Below are 17,462 nucleotides of genomic sequence, written 5' to 3'. Positions count from 1 at the left end.
GGAACCGCGCGGCAGCTTCTGCCTATCCGCTTTCCAGGAATAATTGCAGGGCTTGACTCCGCCCCGCCGGGCGGCCCTGACACAGCCTTCATTCTGGGAATTCACCGCCTCGACATTAAAGATAATAGGAATGCGCACAGGCTATTTCCAGTAATATAGATTTCCCTCGATCCTGGTGGAAAAACACGGCGAGAGGTTTTCTCAGAGGTTTGGAGTAATTAAGCTCGAGAAAACAACTTGTTATGGCGACAGTAAACACACACAGACACACACAGACACACAAAAAAAAAATGAGGGTGGAGAAAAATGTCATTTTGCTCACACGCCGTGCCGCTTTCTAAGCCTCTCTTTTGTCTTTTTCATTGGATCATGGCTGATTTGTTACAGCACGTGTTTCTAATAGTTGAGTTGCTGGGAATGCTTAGTACTGGAAGTTGTATTTCTGCTTATTTTATCTCTTCGGGCATTTCTTTTTAGGGACTCTATCTGGGAGATCCCTGCCTCAGGCTGCTTCTTTCACCCTCCTGCAGGTAAACAGTGACATCTTATTTAATTTACCAGAATCAGCCAAAATAAGGCCTGTTCAGGGTGATGCTGGATATTGTTATAAATCTGAGACACATCCAGTTCAGGCCAAAAGGTTTCAAAATATTTCTTCCAACAACAGCCGGAGCCATCTCTCACGCACATGGGGCAGATTGGAAACAAAGTAATATCTAAAATATGCTGCATCATAATCGCAGCCATATTCACGAGAGCCTGCTGATCCCAAGCCGAATCTCAACTTTTTCCAAGAAATCCTGAAATAAGCTTTTTTTCTAAGAAGTCTTGTGGACTTTATCTATCCCTGCTGGATGCGGTTGGACAAATATGTTTTTTGGCCTGTGAAGTAAAAAGAACATCACAATTGTTGCTGTGAAATTGTACTTTACTGGTTATGCTGTATCCAGATAACCTAAAATAGTCTAATTTCTGTTGTAAAAGAAACCAACGGCACAAGCAGACTGTTTGTGCCGTAGCACATTAAACAGGACTTGACAGACACAGAGGAAATTGTGCTTAGATAAATTACATTCTTCATAAAACATATTTTGAATGTGATATTTGAATGCTCGCTACAATCCGACTTTGTTAAAATGAATGGAATTTATACCATTCCTGGGGAGCATAATGTGATCAGACATGAAAGATTATCCATCTGGATGAGCTAGTTTGGGGTCTGGGGAGAATTTTAGATGGAAGTTTACTAAGAATTTGAAGATAAAAAGGAGTGTGCGCCTCCCAATTTCTATGCTCCTGTTGAGCTCCATTTTTTTTTTATTACAGCTGTGTATAATTTCATATTTTTGTGTGACAACCTGTGGAAAGTTCATTGCCTTCACAACACAGAGCTAGAGAGACGTACATTTGAAATGAAGGGAAATAATACCTCTGCAAACTCTGATGCAAACTGTGGTTCTTGTGCAGTTATTTTCTTGATTCATGGACTAATTTTTCAATTTTTAGAATGTCAGCAAATACAAAAAAAAGCACATTGCATGTTCTCGGAGCCCAAACTGGCATCATATAATGTCTTGTTTTGAACAATTAACAATCTTAACTAAGCTTATTCATTTTACTGTCATAACAGAGACAAAATACAACTGCAGATATACACACTTGAGAAGCTGGAGCAAGAAATATTGAGTCATTTTTCCTTTAAAAATTCTTCATTATAATTCGTGACTGCTCATTTTTAGCTCTAGTTGAGACTTGGGATGAAAACTGCAGACTGCATTTTAATGTAATGTAATCCTTAAATATTTTCCAAGTCCAAAATCTGGCCCGCTCTTGTATTTGCATCATTAATGTGTTCAGCTGTACTGACACAGGCAGTCATGAGATTAACTGATTGTCGTCATAGCAACGTTCATTTTATAATGAGTGCAAATCATCAACTAAAATGCAGCCATTTTATCTCCTTTGTCTTCTAGTACTCTGAACAATCCAGGGAATTCTGATGATTGTGCTTTTTTGAGTCTTGATAATAAGATTACAAAGTTGCTGTCATGCCATGTGAGACCAGATGGGTACATGTTGTGTCTAAATGCAGAAACGCTGTTAGAAACTATGGGGGCCTTTGTAGACCTGCTCCCTACTCTGCCAGGCATTGGGACTATGCAATGGTAAATCAGGTAAAAGTCATTATTGTATTTCTAGTATAATTAAGCATCAGTTGTCTGTTTTGTGGGCATATGGACATACTTCTGCCATTCTTTGGCACGTTTGCTGTGCGTCAGATGCACTACAACATTTATCAAGCTGCAACTTTGGAACAATGCTGCCTTTGAAATATTCTTGGAAAGATTTCATATTTTGTTTTCCAATATCTTCCCTAAGTTGTCTCTCCACCCTCCATTTCCATCTGTGACTCATTCATTTCCACTCTATATTACATTACTGCACAATTACGCTTGTCAGCAACCACTCCACAAATCAACGCCGACCACACATCAGCTTACCAGTATGTCAAATATACAAACTTTTCCTGTGTGAACCGGCTGCACGCTGAAAACTTACTAAGAATTAGGGTGATGTCTGGGACACATTGAATAACTGTTGTTCTCCTCCGTTGTGGAAAATAAAAGGCATCTGAAGAAGATTCTGAGAAAAACTTTGAATGCTTGGAATTAGTGATATAAATTTGTCAGTGGTGCATTTGGAGAGGAAACCTTGTTCATGTGCAGAGGTTTGTTCACAAAGAATGGACCTTGAGCTGTGTAGGAATTGCTGTCGATTTCAAATAGGGCATCAGTTGATTTAATTGGTAAAATCTGGTCAGATGAGTGTGGTCGTGCACGAGGACAAAAATACAGCCTTCACTGTTAGAATCAAAGCGCATGTGTGGACGTTTAGCTGAGGGGTATAAGATTTAAAATGAAACATTTTTAACCACGCAAATGTCCTATCCTTTACTGATCCCAGGGGGGAGTTCATTCTCTGAATTCAACCATCCTCAGCTTCAGGGAACTCCTGTTCTACGCCAGTGCTTTGCTTAAAGGCACTTTGGAAAATAATTTTTTGAATGGCGAACTTATCTGGAGCTCCCAGAAAACATGAAAACTCCCCACAGAAAGGCTGCGGTGCCGGCTAGGACCTTCTTACTGAGATAAGAGTGCTAACCATGGAGTCGCCATACTGCCTTGTGGTGTGGGCCTGTGGGGCTTCGATGGTGGTCATTTAGTCCACCACTTCAGTCCAGGTTTAAATATTTTACCAACTCCTGGATCTTTGTCTCTAGTGCCACCACAAGGTTGACATTTGCAATCCTAAGTCAAATGTCTCAACAATTACTGGACTGATACAGAATTTGGTTTAAGTTTCTTAACATTTACTTGATGGAGATTCTCAGCATTTTGTAGATTCCCAAACTATATATCATTGTTCCCTCTAGCACCATTATCAAGTCAAAGTTTGAATTTGCTTTATGACCAAATACCTGTCAAACTAATTACATTTGTCTCAGCTGTAATTTGTTTTTTTGCAAATGGGGCTTGTTAACCTTAGCTAGCAAGACTATAGACTCTTTGTTTTGCTCACTTACAACCTTTTACCATCCACCATAAAAAATAAATCATAAATCAATTATTCAACATTCATTTTCTTAGACAACCGAGACCAACACAACACATAGACTAAGAAAGAGCAAACATCCAGCGCAGTATATGACTCATGATAATTGGCACTCGTCTAAGACTCAACCTTAAGTTTGTAATCCAGTTTATTGTGGGACATGTGCTTTGTGGAGGCATGTGGAAGACACAGCCGGCGAGGATTATAAAGAGAGAAAGTTCACAGTATCCACACAGGCTGATCCTGCAGCCAAGGAAATTCACAGAAGCTTGAAACAGATTCCAGTTGTTCTGTCTTAGAAGAGCAGATCGCAGTTACGGAAGTCAATCTTAGAACCAAGAATCCTTTTGAGATGTGAGAGTTGCAGCTTTGTGTTGTGTAGTCCGAGTACACAGGCCAGATCTCAGGCTGAATTCCTTTTTATGTTGTTTTGTGGAGTTAATTCAAAACATAGCAGACTTTCACATGCTGGAAATTTACTGCAAGAGATCCTTGTTGATATTGTTGACGGAGGTAGATGAATGAAAGAAATGTTGTTGGTCTAGTTGAATTATCCCTTGTTTATGTCAGCAACCTAAACATGTGGTACGCATAAGAGCTTCTCTATAGGGATCCAACACTGCATGCTTAATGACAATGCACCCAGAAGATCTATTCCACAGTATAAACACAATTTTATTCGGAATTTCCTTTGATATTGTTCTTTTTTTTTGTCTTTCATACAAACATTGCTGATACAAAACCTGCACTAGACGCTAGATGTGAAGGACTGAAACATTTGACTATGAATTTACACTTCAGTACTAGTCTACTGTATTGTAAACTGCAGATTTATTTTATACAATGGAAGAATAGATTCTCTTTATAACAATAACAAGGCCATCTGTCTGTGCTTCAGCCTGATTCCTTTATAAATGCCTTCATATTTAATTGCCTGCTTTGTCTGTGAAACATTGCCAAAAACTCACCAAGAGAGACAGACTGAAGATCATTTATGAACACATTTGTTATATATCACAAATGTTTCAGGAGCAGAGGAAAAGCCTCGTTCCTCTGGACCTAATGAGGTGATGGTGGGTTTGGAGAAATGGGGAGGAAGGCCATAAAACTGCAGACACAACTGTAGGAGAATTTTTGTCCACCTCTAGCTGTGCTGTATGGCCTCTCCTGTCCCCTTGATAAGGCGCTTGTGTCCTCTTTTTCCTGCAGGGCCCCGGGGCTTAGCGAAGGCCTGTTTGTGGGCGTGCTGCTTGGGATGGACCTCATCGTACAGGAAATCTTCTGTCAGTTCATCTCCATCGTCAATCTCCAACTGCACATACATGCAAACGGGGAAAAAAAGAACAAAAATAATCGCACATGTGGACAAAATGTGTTTGGATTATTCCCATGAAATCCATTAAAGGGCGCTGATGTGAATAATTTTGGCATTTATTAGTCAGCTTGAGGTTGCATAAGTTTCACCAGGGCTGTAACCAGGATTTCAGAAGCAATGGTCAATGTAACCCCACATACTTTCAACTACTATTTACAGTTCAGTAATAGTTTGGCAATCATATACTTGTTTTCTGTGTCAAAGCCTCTCCAGACTGCTACGATCCTGTATGAAGCTGTGTTATCTAATTTTCTATCCCACCATCCCCCATCTGCCCATCTGTTACCTTTTTAGCAATTTCCAAATGGTAATCTTTCTCCACTTCCTCCAGTAGTCGACTCTTGCAGCTGGAATACAGCATTCGCTCCTTAATGCTGCAGCTGTATCCTGGCATGGAGTATATGAACACTGCAGGGAAGAATGATAAATAAATATTTAAAAGGCATCAAGAAAAAAAAGTACAAAAAAGCAAGAAAGTTTCTGTTACAAAATGTTTGTTTATTTCCAACTTAACTATAAATTTTGCTTTTCTGTAGTAAAACAATTCATATTTTCCCCCTTTCAGGCTGACATATTCTTTAAAGAGTCAACGAGAGAAGGAAAATCAACACTGATTAATGCTCATAGTCCAAGTCACAGACAACTGTTGTTTAATATCATGGAGTTATTAAGCAGAAACAATTGGGAACCAGGTATGCAAATGATCTGAAATAATCTCTGAGTGTCTCTAGTCCAGTTGCTTAGAGCTCTTTGCATGCCCTGGACAAACAGGAGGATTATCACACTTCAGGGATCAGTATCGTACCGACAGATTCCAGGTAGTCTCCTTCGTGGGAGTGTTTGTAGAGGAAGAAGTGGTATCTGGGAGTGTCTTTGGGAACTCTGCGGGGCAAATCTCGAGTTTCTGTTGGATTAGCGTGGACCAGCTCAATTGTCTCCTTCTCTACATCCAGCCTCTGAAACACAATGAATAAAGGAATGAATTAAGAGAAACTTTATTGATCCCTCACAGGGGAAATCTACATGTTTCAACAGGAAGATACAAATGAGATGTAGAAGAAGTAAGACAAGAAAAACAGAAGCACAGAAAGGCTAAAAATAAAAATATAATAAAGACTATGCACCCCTGGTACATGTACAAGCATGGCATGAGTGATACTGTACCCAGATGAAGGACACACGTGGTACTACTTAGAAATACTCACAATAGCAGTGCCATAACTTATGCTTGCTTGAGAAATAGCAGTGCTTGTGTCTTATAGGTCAACACTCCAGACACCAAGCTGCTCCTGATGTTGTTCTTAAAAGCATTTTAATTTATCACAACCCCGACAGTGTGCCTTCGGTTGATTTTGTAGACTTGTTTTTATACAGACAACTTCTTCACTCATAGGAGTCATCCAAGATAAAATAAACACAGTGCTCATGAGTCTGGTTTTCCAATAAAAAGCCTGAGGCTGGAATAAAGCCCTTTGTCACTTCCTTGAGTAACCTTATTCGTATTTATCAGCTCCTTTGGCTCACCAGTTGTATGTAGTTGATGCGTTTTTGTGCTAGTTGCTGTAGAGCTCTTTTAGCCGTCTCCTGCAGAGGGAAAGCGAGGCCCTGAAGTGTCTGGTGTTTACTCTCCACGCTGATCTCTGCCTTCACCTGCAGGGGGCAGCAGGCACACATGCATTTATTATCTGTCTGCACACACCTTCAAAGGAAAATCTGAAAGTGTTTAACCCTCGTGTCGTCCTGCGGGTCAAAATTGACCTGTTTTAAAGTTTGAAAATGTGGAGAAAAAATATATTTTCACAGTGAAAACTTCTGATGTCCACATTTTCAACATTTTTGGGATATTTTTGAACATTTTTTGGTGGAAAAAAGAAATGTTAAAAATGTTTCTTAAGAACATTCACATAAAAATCAACCAAAATTCAGCAAATTTCACTGGATTTTGGTTGCTTTTTATGTGAATGTTCTTAAAGACAATATTAGAAGTTTTACTGATATATATGTAATCACTTTAGATATTTTTAGGATTTTTTTGGAAGACTTTTACTCATTTTTTTTCAAGGATTTTCTTGCCAAATTTGGGGGTTTTTTTGTTTTTTTTTTTAAAAATAAAACTTTTAAGGGAAACTTTTAAGAAATTATTGGAATTTTCTTCGTGAAAGTTTTGCAAATTTCCAGAAATTTGTGGAATTTTTTTGCAGAATATTTGGATTTTTTTTAAGACATGGAAACAATATTTTTTGGTGCCTATAAATGAGGACAACAGGAAGGTTAATGGTACAAAAAGCTTTTTATTGTCTGTACTGTAATGTATCTGAAAAAAACTATCATTTACTACTATCAATAGATGAAGGTTTTCTCTGTGTTGCTCCCGTTACCCCTGAAATCTGCATTAATATTGAAAACACACAGTAATCATAGATTAACATACCTGTTTAACCCGGCCCTGAAAAAGCAACAGCAACAACAACAAAAGTTTGTTTCCAGGTGCACACATTATATGAAAGACACCAGCAGGTCTTGGCACGTGTTTAAAAGAAGGATCAGGCTCATATGCAAAGCTATGTGCGATGACGACAACAGTGCAGAGGGCATGTTGACCTCTCACCTCAGAGATTTTGATCCTTTGGAGCTCTTGCTCAGCTAATGTGAGCGGGGCAGGAGCTGAGCAGGATGACACATGACGCTGGTAGCCCAGCAAACAGATGTCCTCCTAGTGTTGCAAGCAAAACAAGAGGCCTTTTACAGGAAGCACAAGACAAACGCCACCGAAACACGTCATCACAGCTGAACGGAGGGTTTGCAATAAGGAATGGAACTGGTTTTGACCTCAGTTGTGCCGAACATCTCGTACTTCACATGGCCACCACCAAACTCTTTCTTCACTGTGGCGCGGGTGGCAGCATACAGCATCTTTTGTTTGACCTGTAGTCATTAGAGGAGAGAAAGTATGTATCTGTAAGCTTCTTGCAGCTGAATGAAGACTTTGACAGATTTCTGGTGATCAAAAAAGCATAAATTCAAGAAACACATATTACAAAACTCAAGATTAATGAAAAAGAAGCTACAATTTGAAAGACAAGGATTTATAAAGAAGGACGATGGATGAATATTGAGTTACATAATAGGAAAAGTAGGATTCTGTGTTATTGGACTATAACCCATGTTAGGACTGAGATAACCTTCTCAAATAAGATTTCTTTTTACATGACAAAAAGTTTCTTTTTGATCTGTGTTCTTTGATTATTGGCCCATTTTCACAACAGTTTGTGTCTTATTAACAATGTCTTCTTCTGATCTCAACAAATGGCTTAAAAGTATGAAGTATATTTAGTTGACTGAAACTTTTCCTTTTCCTGTTCACAACTGGAGGAGTTCAGCATGATCTGGATTAGCTCATTCATTTTATTACATATCAGTGATGATGCCGATGCCTAAATATTGAGTTATGTTTACATACATGTGGTACTGATGCTGTTTGTCTGTATACATTTTGCTGCTGGATGTCTAAAATAATTGACGTAGTGCAGAATTTTCTAAGTCTTCCAAAAAATCCTGCACAGGGAAGTTAAATTCATGAGATGCATTATCCAACAATGTTATTTTGAGTATTATTTTCTTATCAGACTTGTGAGTATTCTTAAATTGGCAGAATACTCCTTTAACCCTTGTGTCGTCCTGCAGGTCAAAATTGACCCATTTTAAAGTTGAAAATGTGGAAAATATATATATTTTAACAGTGAAATTTCTGATGTCCACATTTTCAACATTTTTGGGAAATCTTTGAACACTGAAGAGTAAATGACATGTCTTACTGGAGACTGGTCAGGAGACCATGAAATGAAGATCCACTCGTAGCCCAGTGCATTCTGGGAGTCGAGGCGGTACAGGATGTAGCAGGGCTCCTGGTCGTCCAGGAGAGGAAGCAGGAAGTGGTCATAGTCCTGGTCCCAGCTCTGTTCCGGTTCTCTGTAGGCCCCCAGCACCAGCTGCTCTGAAAACCACACCACTACTCATCACATACCTCCTACATGTAGCGCACCCTTTACGTAGCAGTCTCACACGTGCAGCACGAGTCAGTCTGGTCATGTCATAGATGTTGCTGGTTATTTAGATTCAATCAAATTCATCTTCCAGGCATTTATTTACTTTGGCCTTTAAGGTAATTACACAAAGAAAACGGGATAGTACAGAGCTGTAACATGAAGCAAAGCTTTTTACAGTCCCAAAAGTGACTTGTTTTATATGTCAGCAGGTTAGGGTTAGCAAAATGTAAACAAAATGTTTATTCCTATTATTAATTCCCTTTTTTAAACATAAGCCTCAACTTATTTTCAGGTCTTCCATAAAATTAGTTTTTTTTTTAGTTTTAAAGACCCCCACCAGTAAAAATCTGTTGCTTTTTTTTAACCTTAACATGTCCATATGATGTTTTTTACATACTGAACACATCATGCAGTGTAGTTCTGGCTCCAACATGTATGATTGATTTATTTCAATAATACAACCTGCCATTGTGTGACGTAGAGCAGTTGTAAAGTGTTTGAGCAGAGTTTTAGATGAGCTGGTGTACTCGAGCTGCAGAGATTGGGGAAGGATGTACAAAGAGAGTCGGGGACTAAAAAGGGGGATTATTTCCAACAAAAAAAAGTACATTTGGTATACAGAGATGAGTTTTTTTCATTGACTGGGGGGACTTTAACAATACAAACATGCTGGATTTTTCATATATAATTTGGACATTTTTCAGTTGTATTTTCTTTTTGACCTTTGACATGACCTATATATATATATATGTAGAATATGAACAACTATAGTATATATACATGTGGTGATGCACAAACAAAACCTCACAACTTGCTCTACTTTGTCAATATAAGAAGACAGTAGTGTGATGGACTCTTTTAACTTTAGCTGCAACTGAATGTGTTTTTATTATTTAATATTTCCTCCATTAATAGATTGTTTGCTGGGGTCACAGCCTAAAAATCATGGAAATTGCTCATCTTCAAGTTCATTATGACAATTTATGCTGACTAACCTCTTCCTATATGAGGTCGTTGGTCGACCATCGGTCTGACAGCTTCAACTGCTGTGGTGACAGACGAGGAAGACGAACCTCTGAGTTAAAAATAACACTGGATTAATTTCTGACTGACTTGACGAGACTGTACCAAATCTCTCGATCATACTGACAAACACTAATGACACCCACACAAAACACACACATAAACCCAAAGTCTGATGTCCTTGTGGGGGTGCAGGGGGATTTCCTGACCGTCTCTGGGGGCATGTTGCTATTCTGAGCCGCAGCACATTCCAACTCTGCACGCACATACTTTCCATCCGCCATTCTCTCCTGGTCTTTAGAGGCCTGTGTGAGTGTGAAACTGTATGTAGATGAAGAAGTGCTGTGTATTGTCTTTTCAAGTTTGACACAGATAGTTAGACTCTCAGGGAACAGTTGGGTCACAGGGAACCATACCAAGGCGATGGTGATGAAACTGGCTTGAATGTTCTTGTTTCTCTTGTGACATTGGGACAAACATGAGTGTCTGAGCATCACCATGCAGCAATGACAAGTCACATGTCCCTCCAAATAGCCAAGTGACGCCGGCAGAGATCAAAGCGCTTTAATAAGGAAGTAAAGAAGACCTGACATTCCTCTGCTGCCCGACTGTCCGTCTCTGTCACATCGAGCTCTTCTGTGTTGACATCAATCCTCCAAATATGAGCCCAAATATTTAATATGATAGGCATGTTTCACAAAGATAGCCCAAAAAAAAGTCCCAGAATGCATTTGCCATGAATCATATTACAGCGTGGCATTTGTCAGAAACCAAAACAAGATGTAAACACCTCATGAACATTTCAGTCCACCAGAAGCCCATTACCTCACTGACCGTTTTCCTCTGGCTGCTCAGCTGACTCACTGAATGCCTGCTCTCACACAGCAGCTGCTGCAATCCTCTTTTCCTAGTCTGTGGCAACACCTAGCTTTATTTTTTTGCTTTTGACCCGGTAACACACACCCTCATCCACTTATGTACATACTGTACAGCTCATGAGCATTGAGAACTTGAGCTAAAGGTATAGGTTTGTGCCTCTCGTGTGCTGCCATTATAGAATCAGAGAGCCTAACAGCTGCTTTTCTGGAAGAAAAAGCTAATTTAACGACATTCACAGTCAATTTGAAGTGAATTTGAGTCCTCAAACCACCTGGATGAAAAAATATTCAGATTTAAGGTCTTTCAACCCATCAGGCTTCTAAAAATCCATTTACAACAAACCATTCAAGGCCGAACTGTTCACAGCTCAACTTCACACTAATAATAGAAGAGCATTTTGTTAAATTTCCATGAATCTGCTTTTTCGTATTGGTTATTACTCTGCAAAAAAAAAAAAAAAAGCCAAATAAGCCCTTTTAGTTTTTCTTTTAAATCATTGTAAATTCTTTAGTTTAGTAATTTGTAGATGTCATTTTGGGCCTCAAGATTATGTGTTTGACATTTTTTCACCATTTTCTGACATTATGTAGAATTAAGGATTGATGTGCTTAGTTGCAGGCCTGGCTTCATTTTAAAGAGTCTTAAGTTTGGGAGCAACTTTGACAAGCTGAATTTCTCATTTGACAAACTGGACATTCAGCAGATTGTGTAAAATGTTATTCTTCTCTAATATTTACTCCATGACAGACATTACTTAAATCACAAATGAATTCTTTCTTTCGATCCACCAAAGGCCACCTATTTTTTTACAGCTCCTCTCGTCTCCACACTGTTCTGGGTCACTCACCGTCTTGGATGCGCACCTTGATGAGCCGCACTGCTCCACCTCTTGCTTTGGCCAGAAACTGCCTCAGCTCTGGTGTCACCACTAGTGCGAGAAACATGGCGGGTCAGCAGCGTCTTCCTCCCGCCAGAGGCTGTAGCAGGGGAGCTGAGAGGAGGAGAAGAAGAAGTGGACAAGAACCGGAGCCCCACAGCAAAAAAGCCAAAATATTCAGTCCAGTCAGGAGAAACTAAGTCCAACCAGAGTCCCAAAGTAAAAGTGTCCTTAACTTCTGATGGTGAGGAGAAGCGCCGCTCCGACTGCTGAAGAGGATCACTGAGTGGTCTGGACTCGCTCAGAGTGTGACAGTATGAGAAGGGACATTGCTCAAGTAACTAGGACAGTATCATGTGCACACAGAGAGGCAACCTGATCACCTCTACTCCCAAATTTAGCTCCCACTGACTGTCCAGTGCTGAGAGCTGGTCTGTGAAAAACCCACCACAAACCAACGCGACAGTGGAGCAGCAGAGTGTGACCTGCAAACCTAATTATCAAACTCTGAGATATAAGAAAATTTAAATCTCATGTACTCGTCCACACAAACTATTGGTCGGCATGAAGCACAGGGAACTGCACGTGTGCGTTCATTTGTATTCTATCATGTTTTGATAAATAAAACATCAGTATTCTCATCTTTAGGAAATTTAAAGTTTTCTGAGGTATGCCGGCCACAACAAAAGCAGCAGTTTAATCGCACTTAAAAAGGAACAAAATTAAATGTTATCCCAAGGAGCATATTACCCCAGAGAGTTTGCTTAACATTTTCCACTTTGAAATCCCCCCTATCCACACTTCATGTGATGACACTGACGGTCAACAAATTGTGCAAGATGTTTTTTGCCGCTATAACATACCTGAATGTGCCCTCAGCATTTTCCTAATCTCTGGGAACAAATTTCAAAACTGACAAGTGGGGTTAAAAATATCTCCTGCTATGAATTATATGTTTATACTTAGAATTAAAGCTGAGAGTCAACGTCACTAAATCAAACGCATCACAAAAACAAAAAAGCTTAAATGAACACAATCAAACACTAGGAGTACTTTCATGAGTATTAATGTATAACAATAATAATACTGATAGTAATATTGAATAATTTCTTTTCAAAGCTGCTTTAAAATATGGGTCTGAACTTATATGTTCAATAAATATTGAAATATGTAAACTGGTTAAAACTATAAACCGTCTTATGGACTGTAACGAGCACAAAAACACAACATAATGAAGTCAACATAAACATCTTACAAAGAAACAATTTAATGTTAAATAGAAATATAAAAAAAAACAATAGACAAGTGATCTATTTGTGTGAACTCCTTATTTACAATTTCATTTAGATTTGCTCCACACTCCCTGTGATATCCACACAGACCCGACTGTCCCGCCCTCTGCTGGTCCCTCTGCTTCACTCATCAATGGTGGGCAGCCAGAACGCCTGAAAGACAAAATGTGGTTACACTTGATTATGAGCACATGTGTTCAGTCCACAGGATTGAACAACTGTCCAATACTGATTATAATTAAATGGATGAAAGCGTTCTCCCTAACTACCACCAGCTGTTTTTATTAGATACAAATCAGCTGCATCCAGTTTACTTTCGTGCTGCCTTGTTCTTCATTTGTCTTAAACTGCTGGTTGCCAAAATGCACTAATCACATGTCTACTCGTGTCACTGTGCAACCTTACAGTCACTCAGACACAGCGTACAGTTGAATAAAGTGCCTGCAGTTTCAGTCTGAAGGGTGAAGCAACACATTAACCAAACGGCGTAATGACAACTAAAATACAGTTCACTTGTCACACACACCTCTCTCATCAGTACTCAACTCCCTCGAGAAAACTAAGATTGTGAAAGACTTTAGAATGACCTTCTTCAATCCACACTGCCGCCCACACTCACCATGTTGGAGCAGGCACTTGCAAACGTCATGAACTTGGGGTTGAACTGCAGGCAGGTGATCGGGCCTGTGTGCTTCCCGTCTAATAAAGCCACCTTCATGCCACTTTCTGCGTTCCACACGTGGATCTTCCCGTCCTCAGAGCCTGAAATATATTAGCAAACACTTGCTCAAAAAAATGCAACATGATGATGCTATATTCATTTGTCCATAGTCCTGACTGTGTATTATTTGTCCAAACAGTCACAATGTAGCTTGTGATCGTAAAATAAAATAATGTATAAAATAATGCATAATGTATTTTCAGTACTAGGGCAACAACAAGACAGAAAAGTTAACTTACCGATCATAACAAACTGAGAATCGGGAGTAAACGAAGCCTCCAATGTCACACCTTTACTGTTGTTATAGCCCTGTGGGTAAATGAAGACCAGTGTCACTGAGCAGGTATTTTGTGTCAATAAAATCTGGAACTCCAAGTCAGACCATATAACATCAATTCTCTGTTTTTGAAAATTTTGATCTTTAAATCTGACTATGAGGAACAGATCATTTCTTTTAAATTTTCACACACTCATGTTTTCACAATAAATATTCTATAAATATTTTTAGACTCTGTAAGCCCAATCGTTTGTCTCTTACCCCAAAGGAATGTAGTACAGCACCCTTGAAAGCATCTAAAATGCGAAGGGCTCCTCCATTAGTAGAGAGAAGAATGAGCTTTCCATCATTGCTAAACTTGAGTCCAGTCCACTCACATGTTCGATCATACTGAAGCTTGAAGGTTGCAAAGGGACCCTGTTGACAACAGATATTGAAGTTATTTTACAACCATGAAGAATTTGCCTAATATACCGTTCTCTCTCTCACATATACCTCTCTTACCTTGTCAAATGACCGCAGATCATAAAGTTTGACCATCTCTGAATTTATTCCAGCAGCAAAAATGAGGCCCTCTGGATCAAAGGAACACACTGGTTTCCCCTGCAGGTGCATCAGACCCTAAAATTTACAGAAGACAAGAGAAGGTCATTATCAGTTACACAGTTACACATCAATACAATGATATAAATTCTATACAAGTTCAACACCAAAGAGAGCAGAAAGCAAAGCTACTTACCTGGCAGTTAGGTGACCGCAAATCCCATAATCTGATAGTTTTATCTAATGAACCAGAAATAAATGTGTCATCCACAGGAGACATGGAGAGCGACGTCACTCTGGTCACAACAAAAAAAAAAACAAAAAAAACAAAAGAACGTGAGAAGACAGCGACTTGCAACAAGACACTGTAAATAAAATCAACTAATTATCATGAGTCCAGTTCTCACCTTTTGTTATGTCCTGGAAAATAGCGGATGTATTTGTTGTCATGGAGGGACAGGTACCGGATAGTATCTTAAAGAAAAGGAGCGACACCATTAAACTGTGAACACCACTGCCATGTCATGCATTTAACACGAACAGCAGCAGCAAAAACCAAGCAAGCATTCATGTGTGAAGTTGTTTACATGCAGGTCAGATGAGCAGACTCAGCCGTGGGCAAGGCAGTCACTTGTACAGTTAGCTCCTGTATGGGGCAGAATCACAGACCCTCAAACTGTACAAACAACTACCTCAGACCAAAGTGAGCAGTGGGAAGTTCGCAGCAGCCGTCCACAGGCGTATGGCATCTGTTTGCAGCGACCACTGGCAAATATCTCTACAGTCCAACCAGTAAAATGCATCACGATGCTGATAGAATGAACATGTTAAAAAAAACATTATTGCAGAAATTAAGATTTTTCTAATATTGTAATATAATGCACAGCAATGCCATTATGAATGACTTTCACTACCAAATACTATCACATCACTACATTAGATCAAGTCATAAAAATAATACATTCTCCAACAACTTCAACATGCCAACAAATCATCTTCAACACAAACTTATTCTCGCTACATAACCAAACTGCCAGCAAGTATTTGTTCATCAACATACCATCGATTTTGTTGGAACTGTAGACCACAGTGTTTGCAGCATGTGTGTACCTGATCAGATCAACTCCATATTTTTTACTGTAGAGAGTCCTCTTGGGTCTGCAATAAATCAGATTACATGAAGAGAAAAAAAAGATCAGTTCAGACAATTATTTATTTAATCTCTGCAAGCCATTTGACTAAAATACAAACATACAACACTTGCACACTCAGGGTTTCTGCAGAAATCAGCCAGTCAAATTTAATGCTTTTTAATGCCATTTTAATGCTATAATGTAAAAACTTAATGCCATGACCGTGAACTCAACAAATTACACAGGTTTGGTTTTTTTTTGTAAAAGATGCTTTTATATGAAAACTGTCCCTACATTTCACTATTTCTGAATCCAGAAACCACCCCTGTCCACCCACGGGCTGTAGTCAGTCTACATTTCCCAGCTCTCCTCCACCTGGTCCAGCCTGCCGGCCACTTTCCAAACATGCAGTTTTTGGCAATTGTACCCAACCAGCTGGAGCAATTATCGCAATGCTTTGGCATGTTTATGCAGATGCACATATCTGATGAATCGCAGTCTATAATTACATATTATTATATCATTATTGTCAAATATTTTTCTTGAAAACTGCAGAAAGAATTTTTAATGCCACTGAGAATCAAATTTAGTGATTTTTAATGCCATTTAAGGCCTTAATTTTCACAAAATCTACTTAATGACTATTAATGCTTTTTAATGCCCTGCAGAAACCCTGACACTGAAAAAAAAAGTTTTTAGTTTTCTTGGCATGTGAAGCGCCAATTATAAGACGTTGATGTGAATGCTGGTATTTTATTACGTATTACTTTAACCTGCAAATCAGATAAATTACAACAAAATAAAGGCAGGGTTGCCAGCAGCAACATGTAAGATTGGATACTTTTATGAAATGCTAATTAAGTGTTTGACCTACATAAAGTCAGAAATATCACTCTAACCACTTTCAAATTGCCTATAATGTAAAATGGCTTGCAGAATAACTGTTGGAAAGTTATTTGTATAAGTTAAAAATTCTTTTCATCCAATATAAGGTTTTAATCAACTCAAACGCGCAAAATACGAATGTAACCGCCTTCCAGAAATTAAGGCATTCTTCAAATGATGATAGTCGTAAAGCACATTATTGACTAGTAAAAATTTAACACACGACAAAGTTACAGCATTAATGTTGCAGTTGCTCAGAATATGCATACACACAGACATTTTAAATCTCATAAAATCGCTGCTGAGCACTAACGCGGTGGACTAGGCCTCGCTAACTAGCATAGCAAGTAGCTAACGTCAAAAACAGTAACAGTAAAATCAACATAACCCGCTCTTACTTTCCCTCCTGGCAGTCGTACAACACTAACGAGTCGTCGTCGCTACTGGAAATAATAGTTTCTCCGTTTGAACTGAAGTCGAAGCAGTTGATTTTGTCTGAGTTTTCTCGAAACACTTTAGCAACCCTGAAGCTCCGCAGCACATTGTCCGTTAGCTTCATGATGGCCTGTCTGTGTGTGAGGGGAAGCAGGCCCTCGTTTCACTTTAAAAAGGCTCACAAATGTCACGTATGCCAACTCCTACGGATTTATGAGCTACAGCGGAGCTAAGAGGTAATTTTTAAAAATTGTGTTGTTCAAAAACAGCGACGAAATCCCGCCTGTGATACTTTTTTTTTTTATCCGCGGCAGTGACGAGGGAGGGAAACCCACCGCCGTCGGTTACGCGCATATTCATCACC

The 17,462-nt window shown here is 39.2% G+C and overlaps 2 protein-coding genes across 2 annotated transcripts; both read right to left on the bottom strand.

The window, feature by feature from the left end:
* Positions 1-4,266: 4,266 nt before the first annotated feature.
* On the bottom strand, positions 4,267-12,216 carry LOC111585423 (twinfilin-2). Its single transcript, XM_023294902.3, has 8 exons — positions 11,783-12,216; positions 8,803-8,981; positions 7,817-7,912; positions 7,596-7,700; positions 6,512-6,637; positions 5,793-5,943; positions 5,274-5,395; positions 4,267-4,924 (listed from the first exon to the last, which is right to left on the bottom strand). Exons 1-8 carry the CDS (start codon positions 11,877-11,879, stop codon positions 4,757-4,759), a joined length of 1,044 nt encoding a protein of 347 aa, XP_023150670.1. The 5' UTR covers positions 11,880-12,216; the 3' UTR covers positions 4,267-4,756.
* Positions 12,217-13,057: 841 nt separating this feature from the next.
* Positions 13,058-17,457, bottom strand: wdr82 (WD repeat domain 82). The gene is made up of 9 exons (XM_023294903.3): positions 17,062-17,457; positions 15,706-15,803; positions 15,053-15,119; positions 14,842-14,941; positions 14,607-14,723; positions 14,364-14,519; positions 14,065-14,134; positions 13,724-13,866; positions 13,058-13,257 (listed from the first exon to the last, which is right to left on the bottom strand). Exons 1-9 carry the CDS (start codon positions 17,220-17,222, stop codon positions 13,228-13,230), a joined length of 942 nt encoding a protein of 313 aa, XP_023150671.1. The 5' UTR covers positions 17,223-17,457; the 3' UTR covers positions 13,058-13,227.
* Between the last annotated feature and the right edge of the window lie 5 nt (positions 17,458-17,462).

The sequence above is a fragment of the Amphiprion ocellaris genome, chromosome 5 (assembly GCF_022539595.1).
Source record: "Amphiprion ocellaris isolate individual 3 ecotype Okinawa chromosome 5, ASM2253959v1, whole genome shotgun sequence".
Taxonomy (NCBI): domain Eukaryota; kingdom Metazoa; phylum Chordata; class Actinopteri; family Pomacentridae; genus Amphiprion; species Amphiprion ocellaris.
This window is presented reverse-complemented; position numbering and strand designations above follow the sequence as displayed.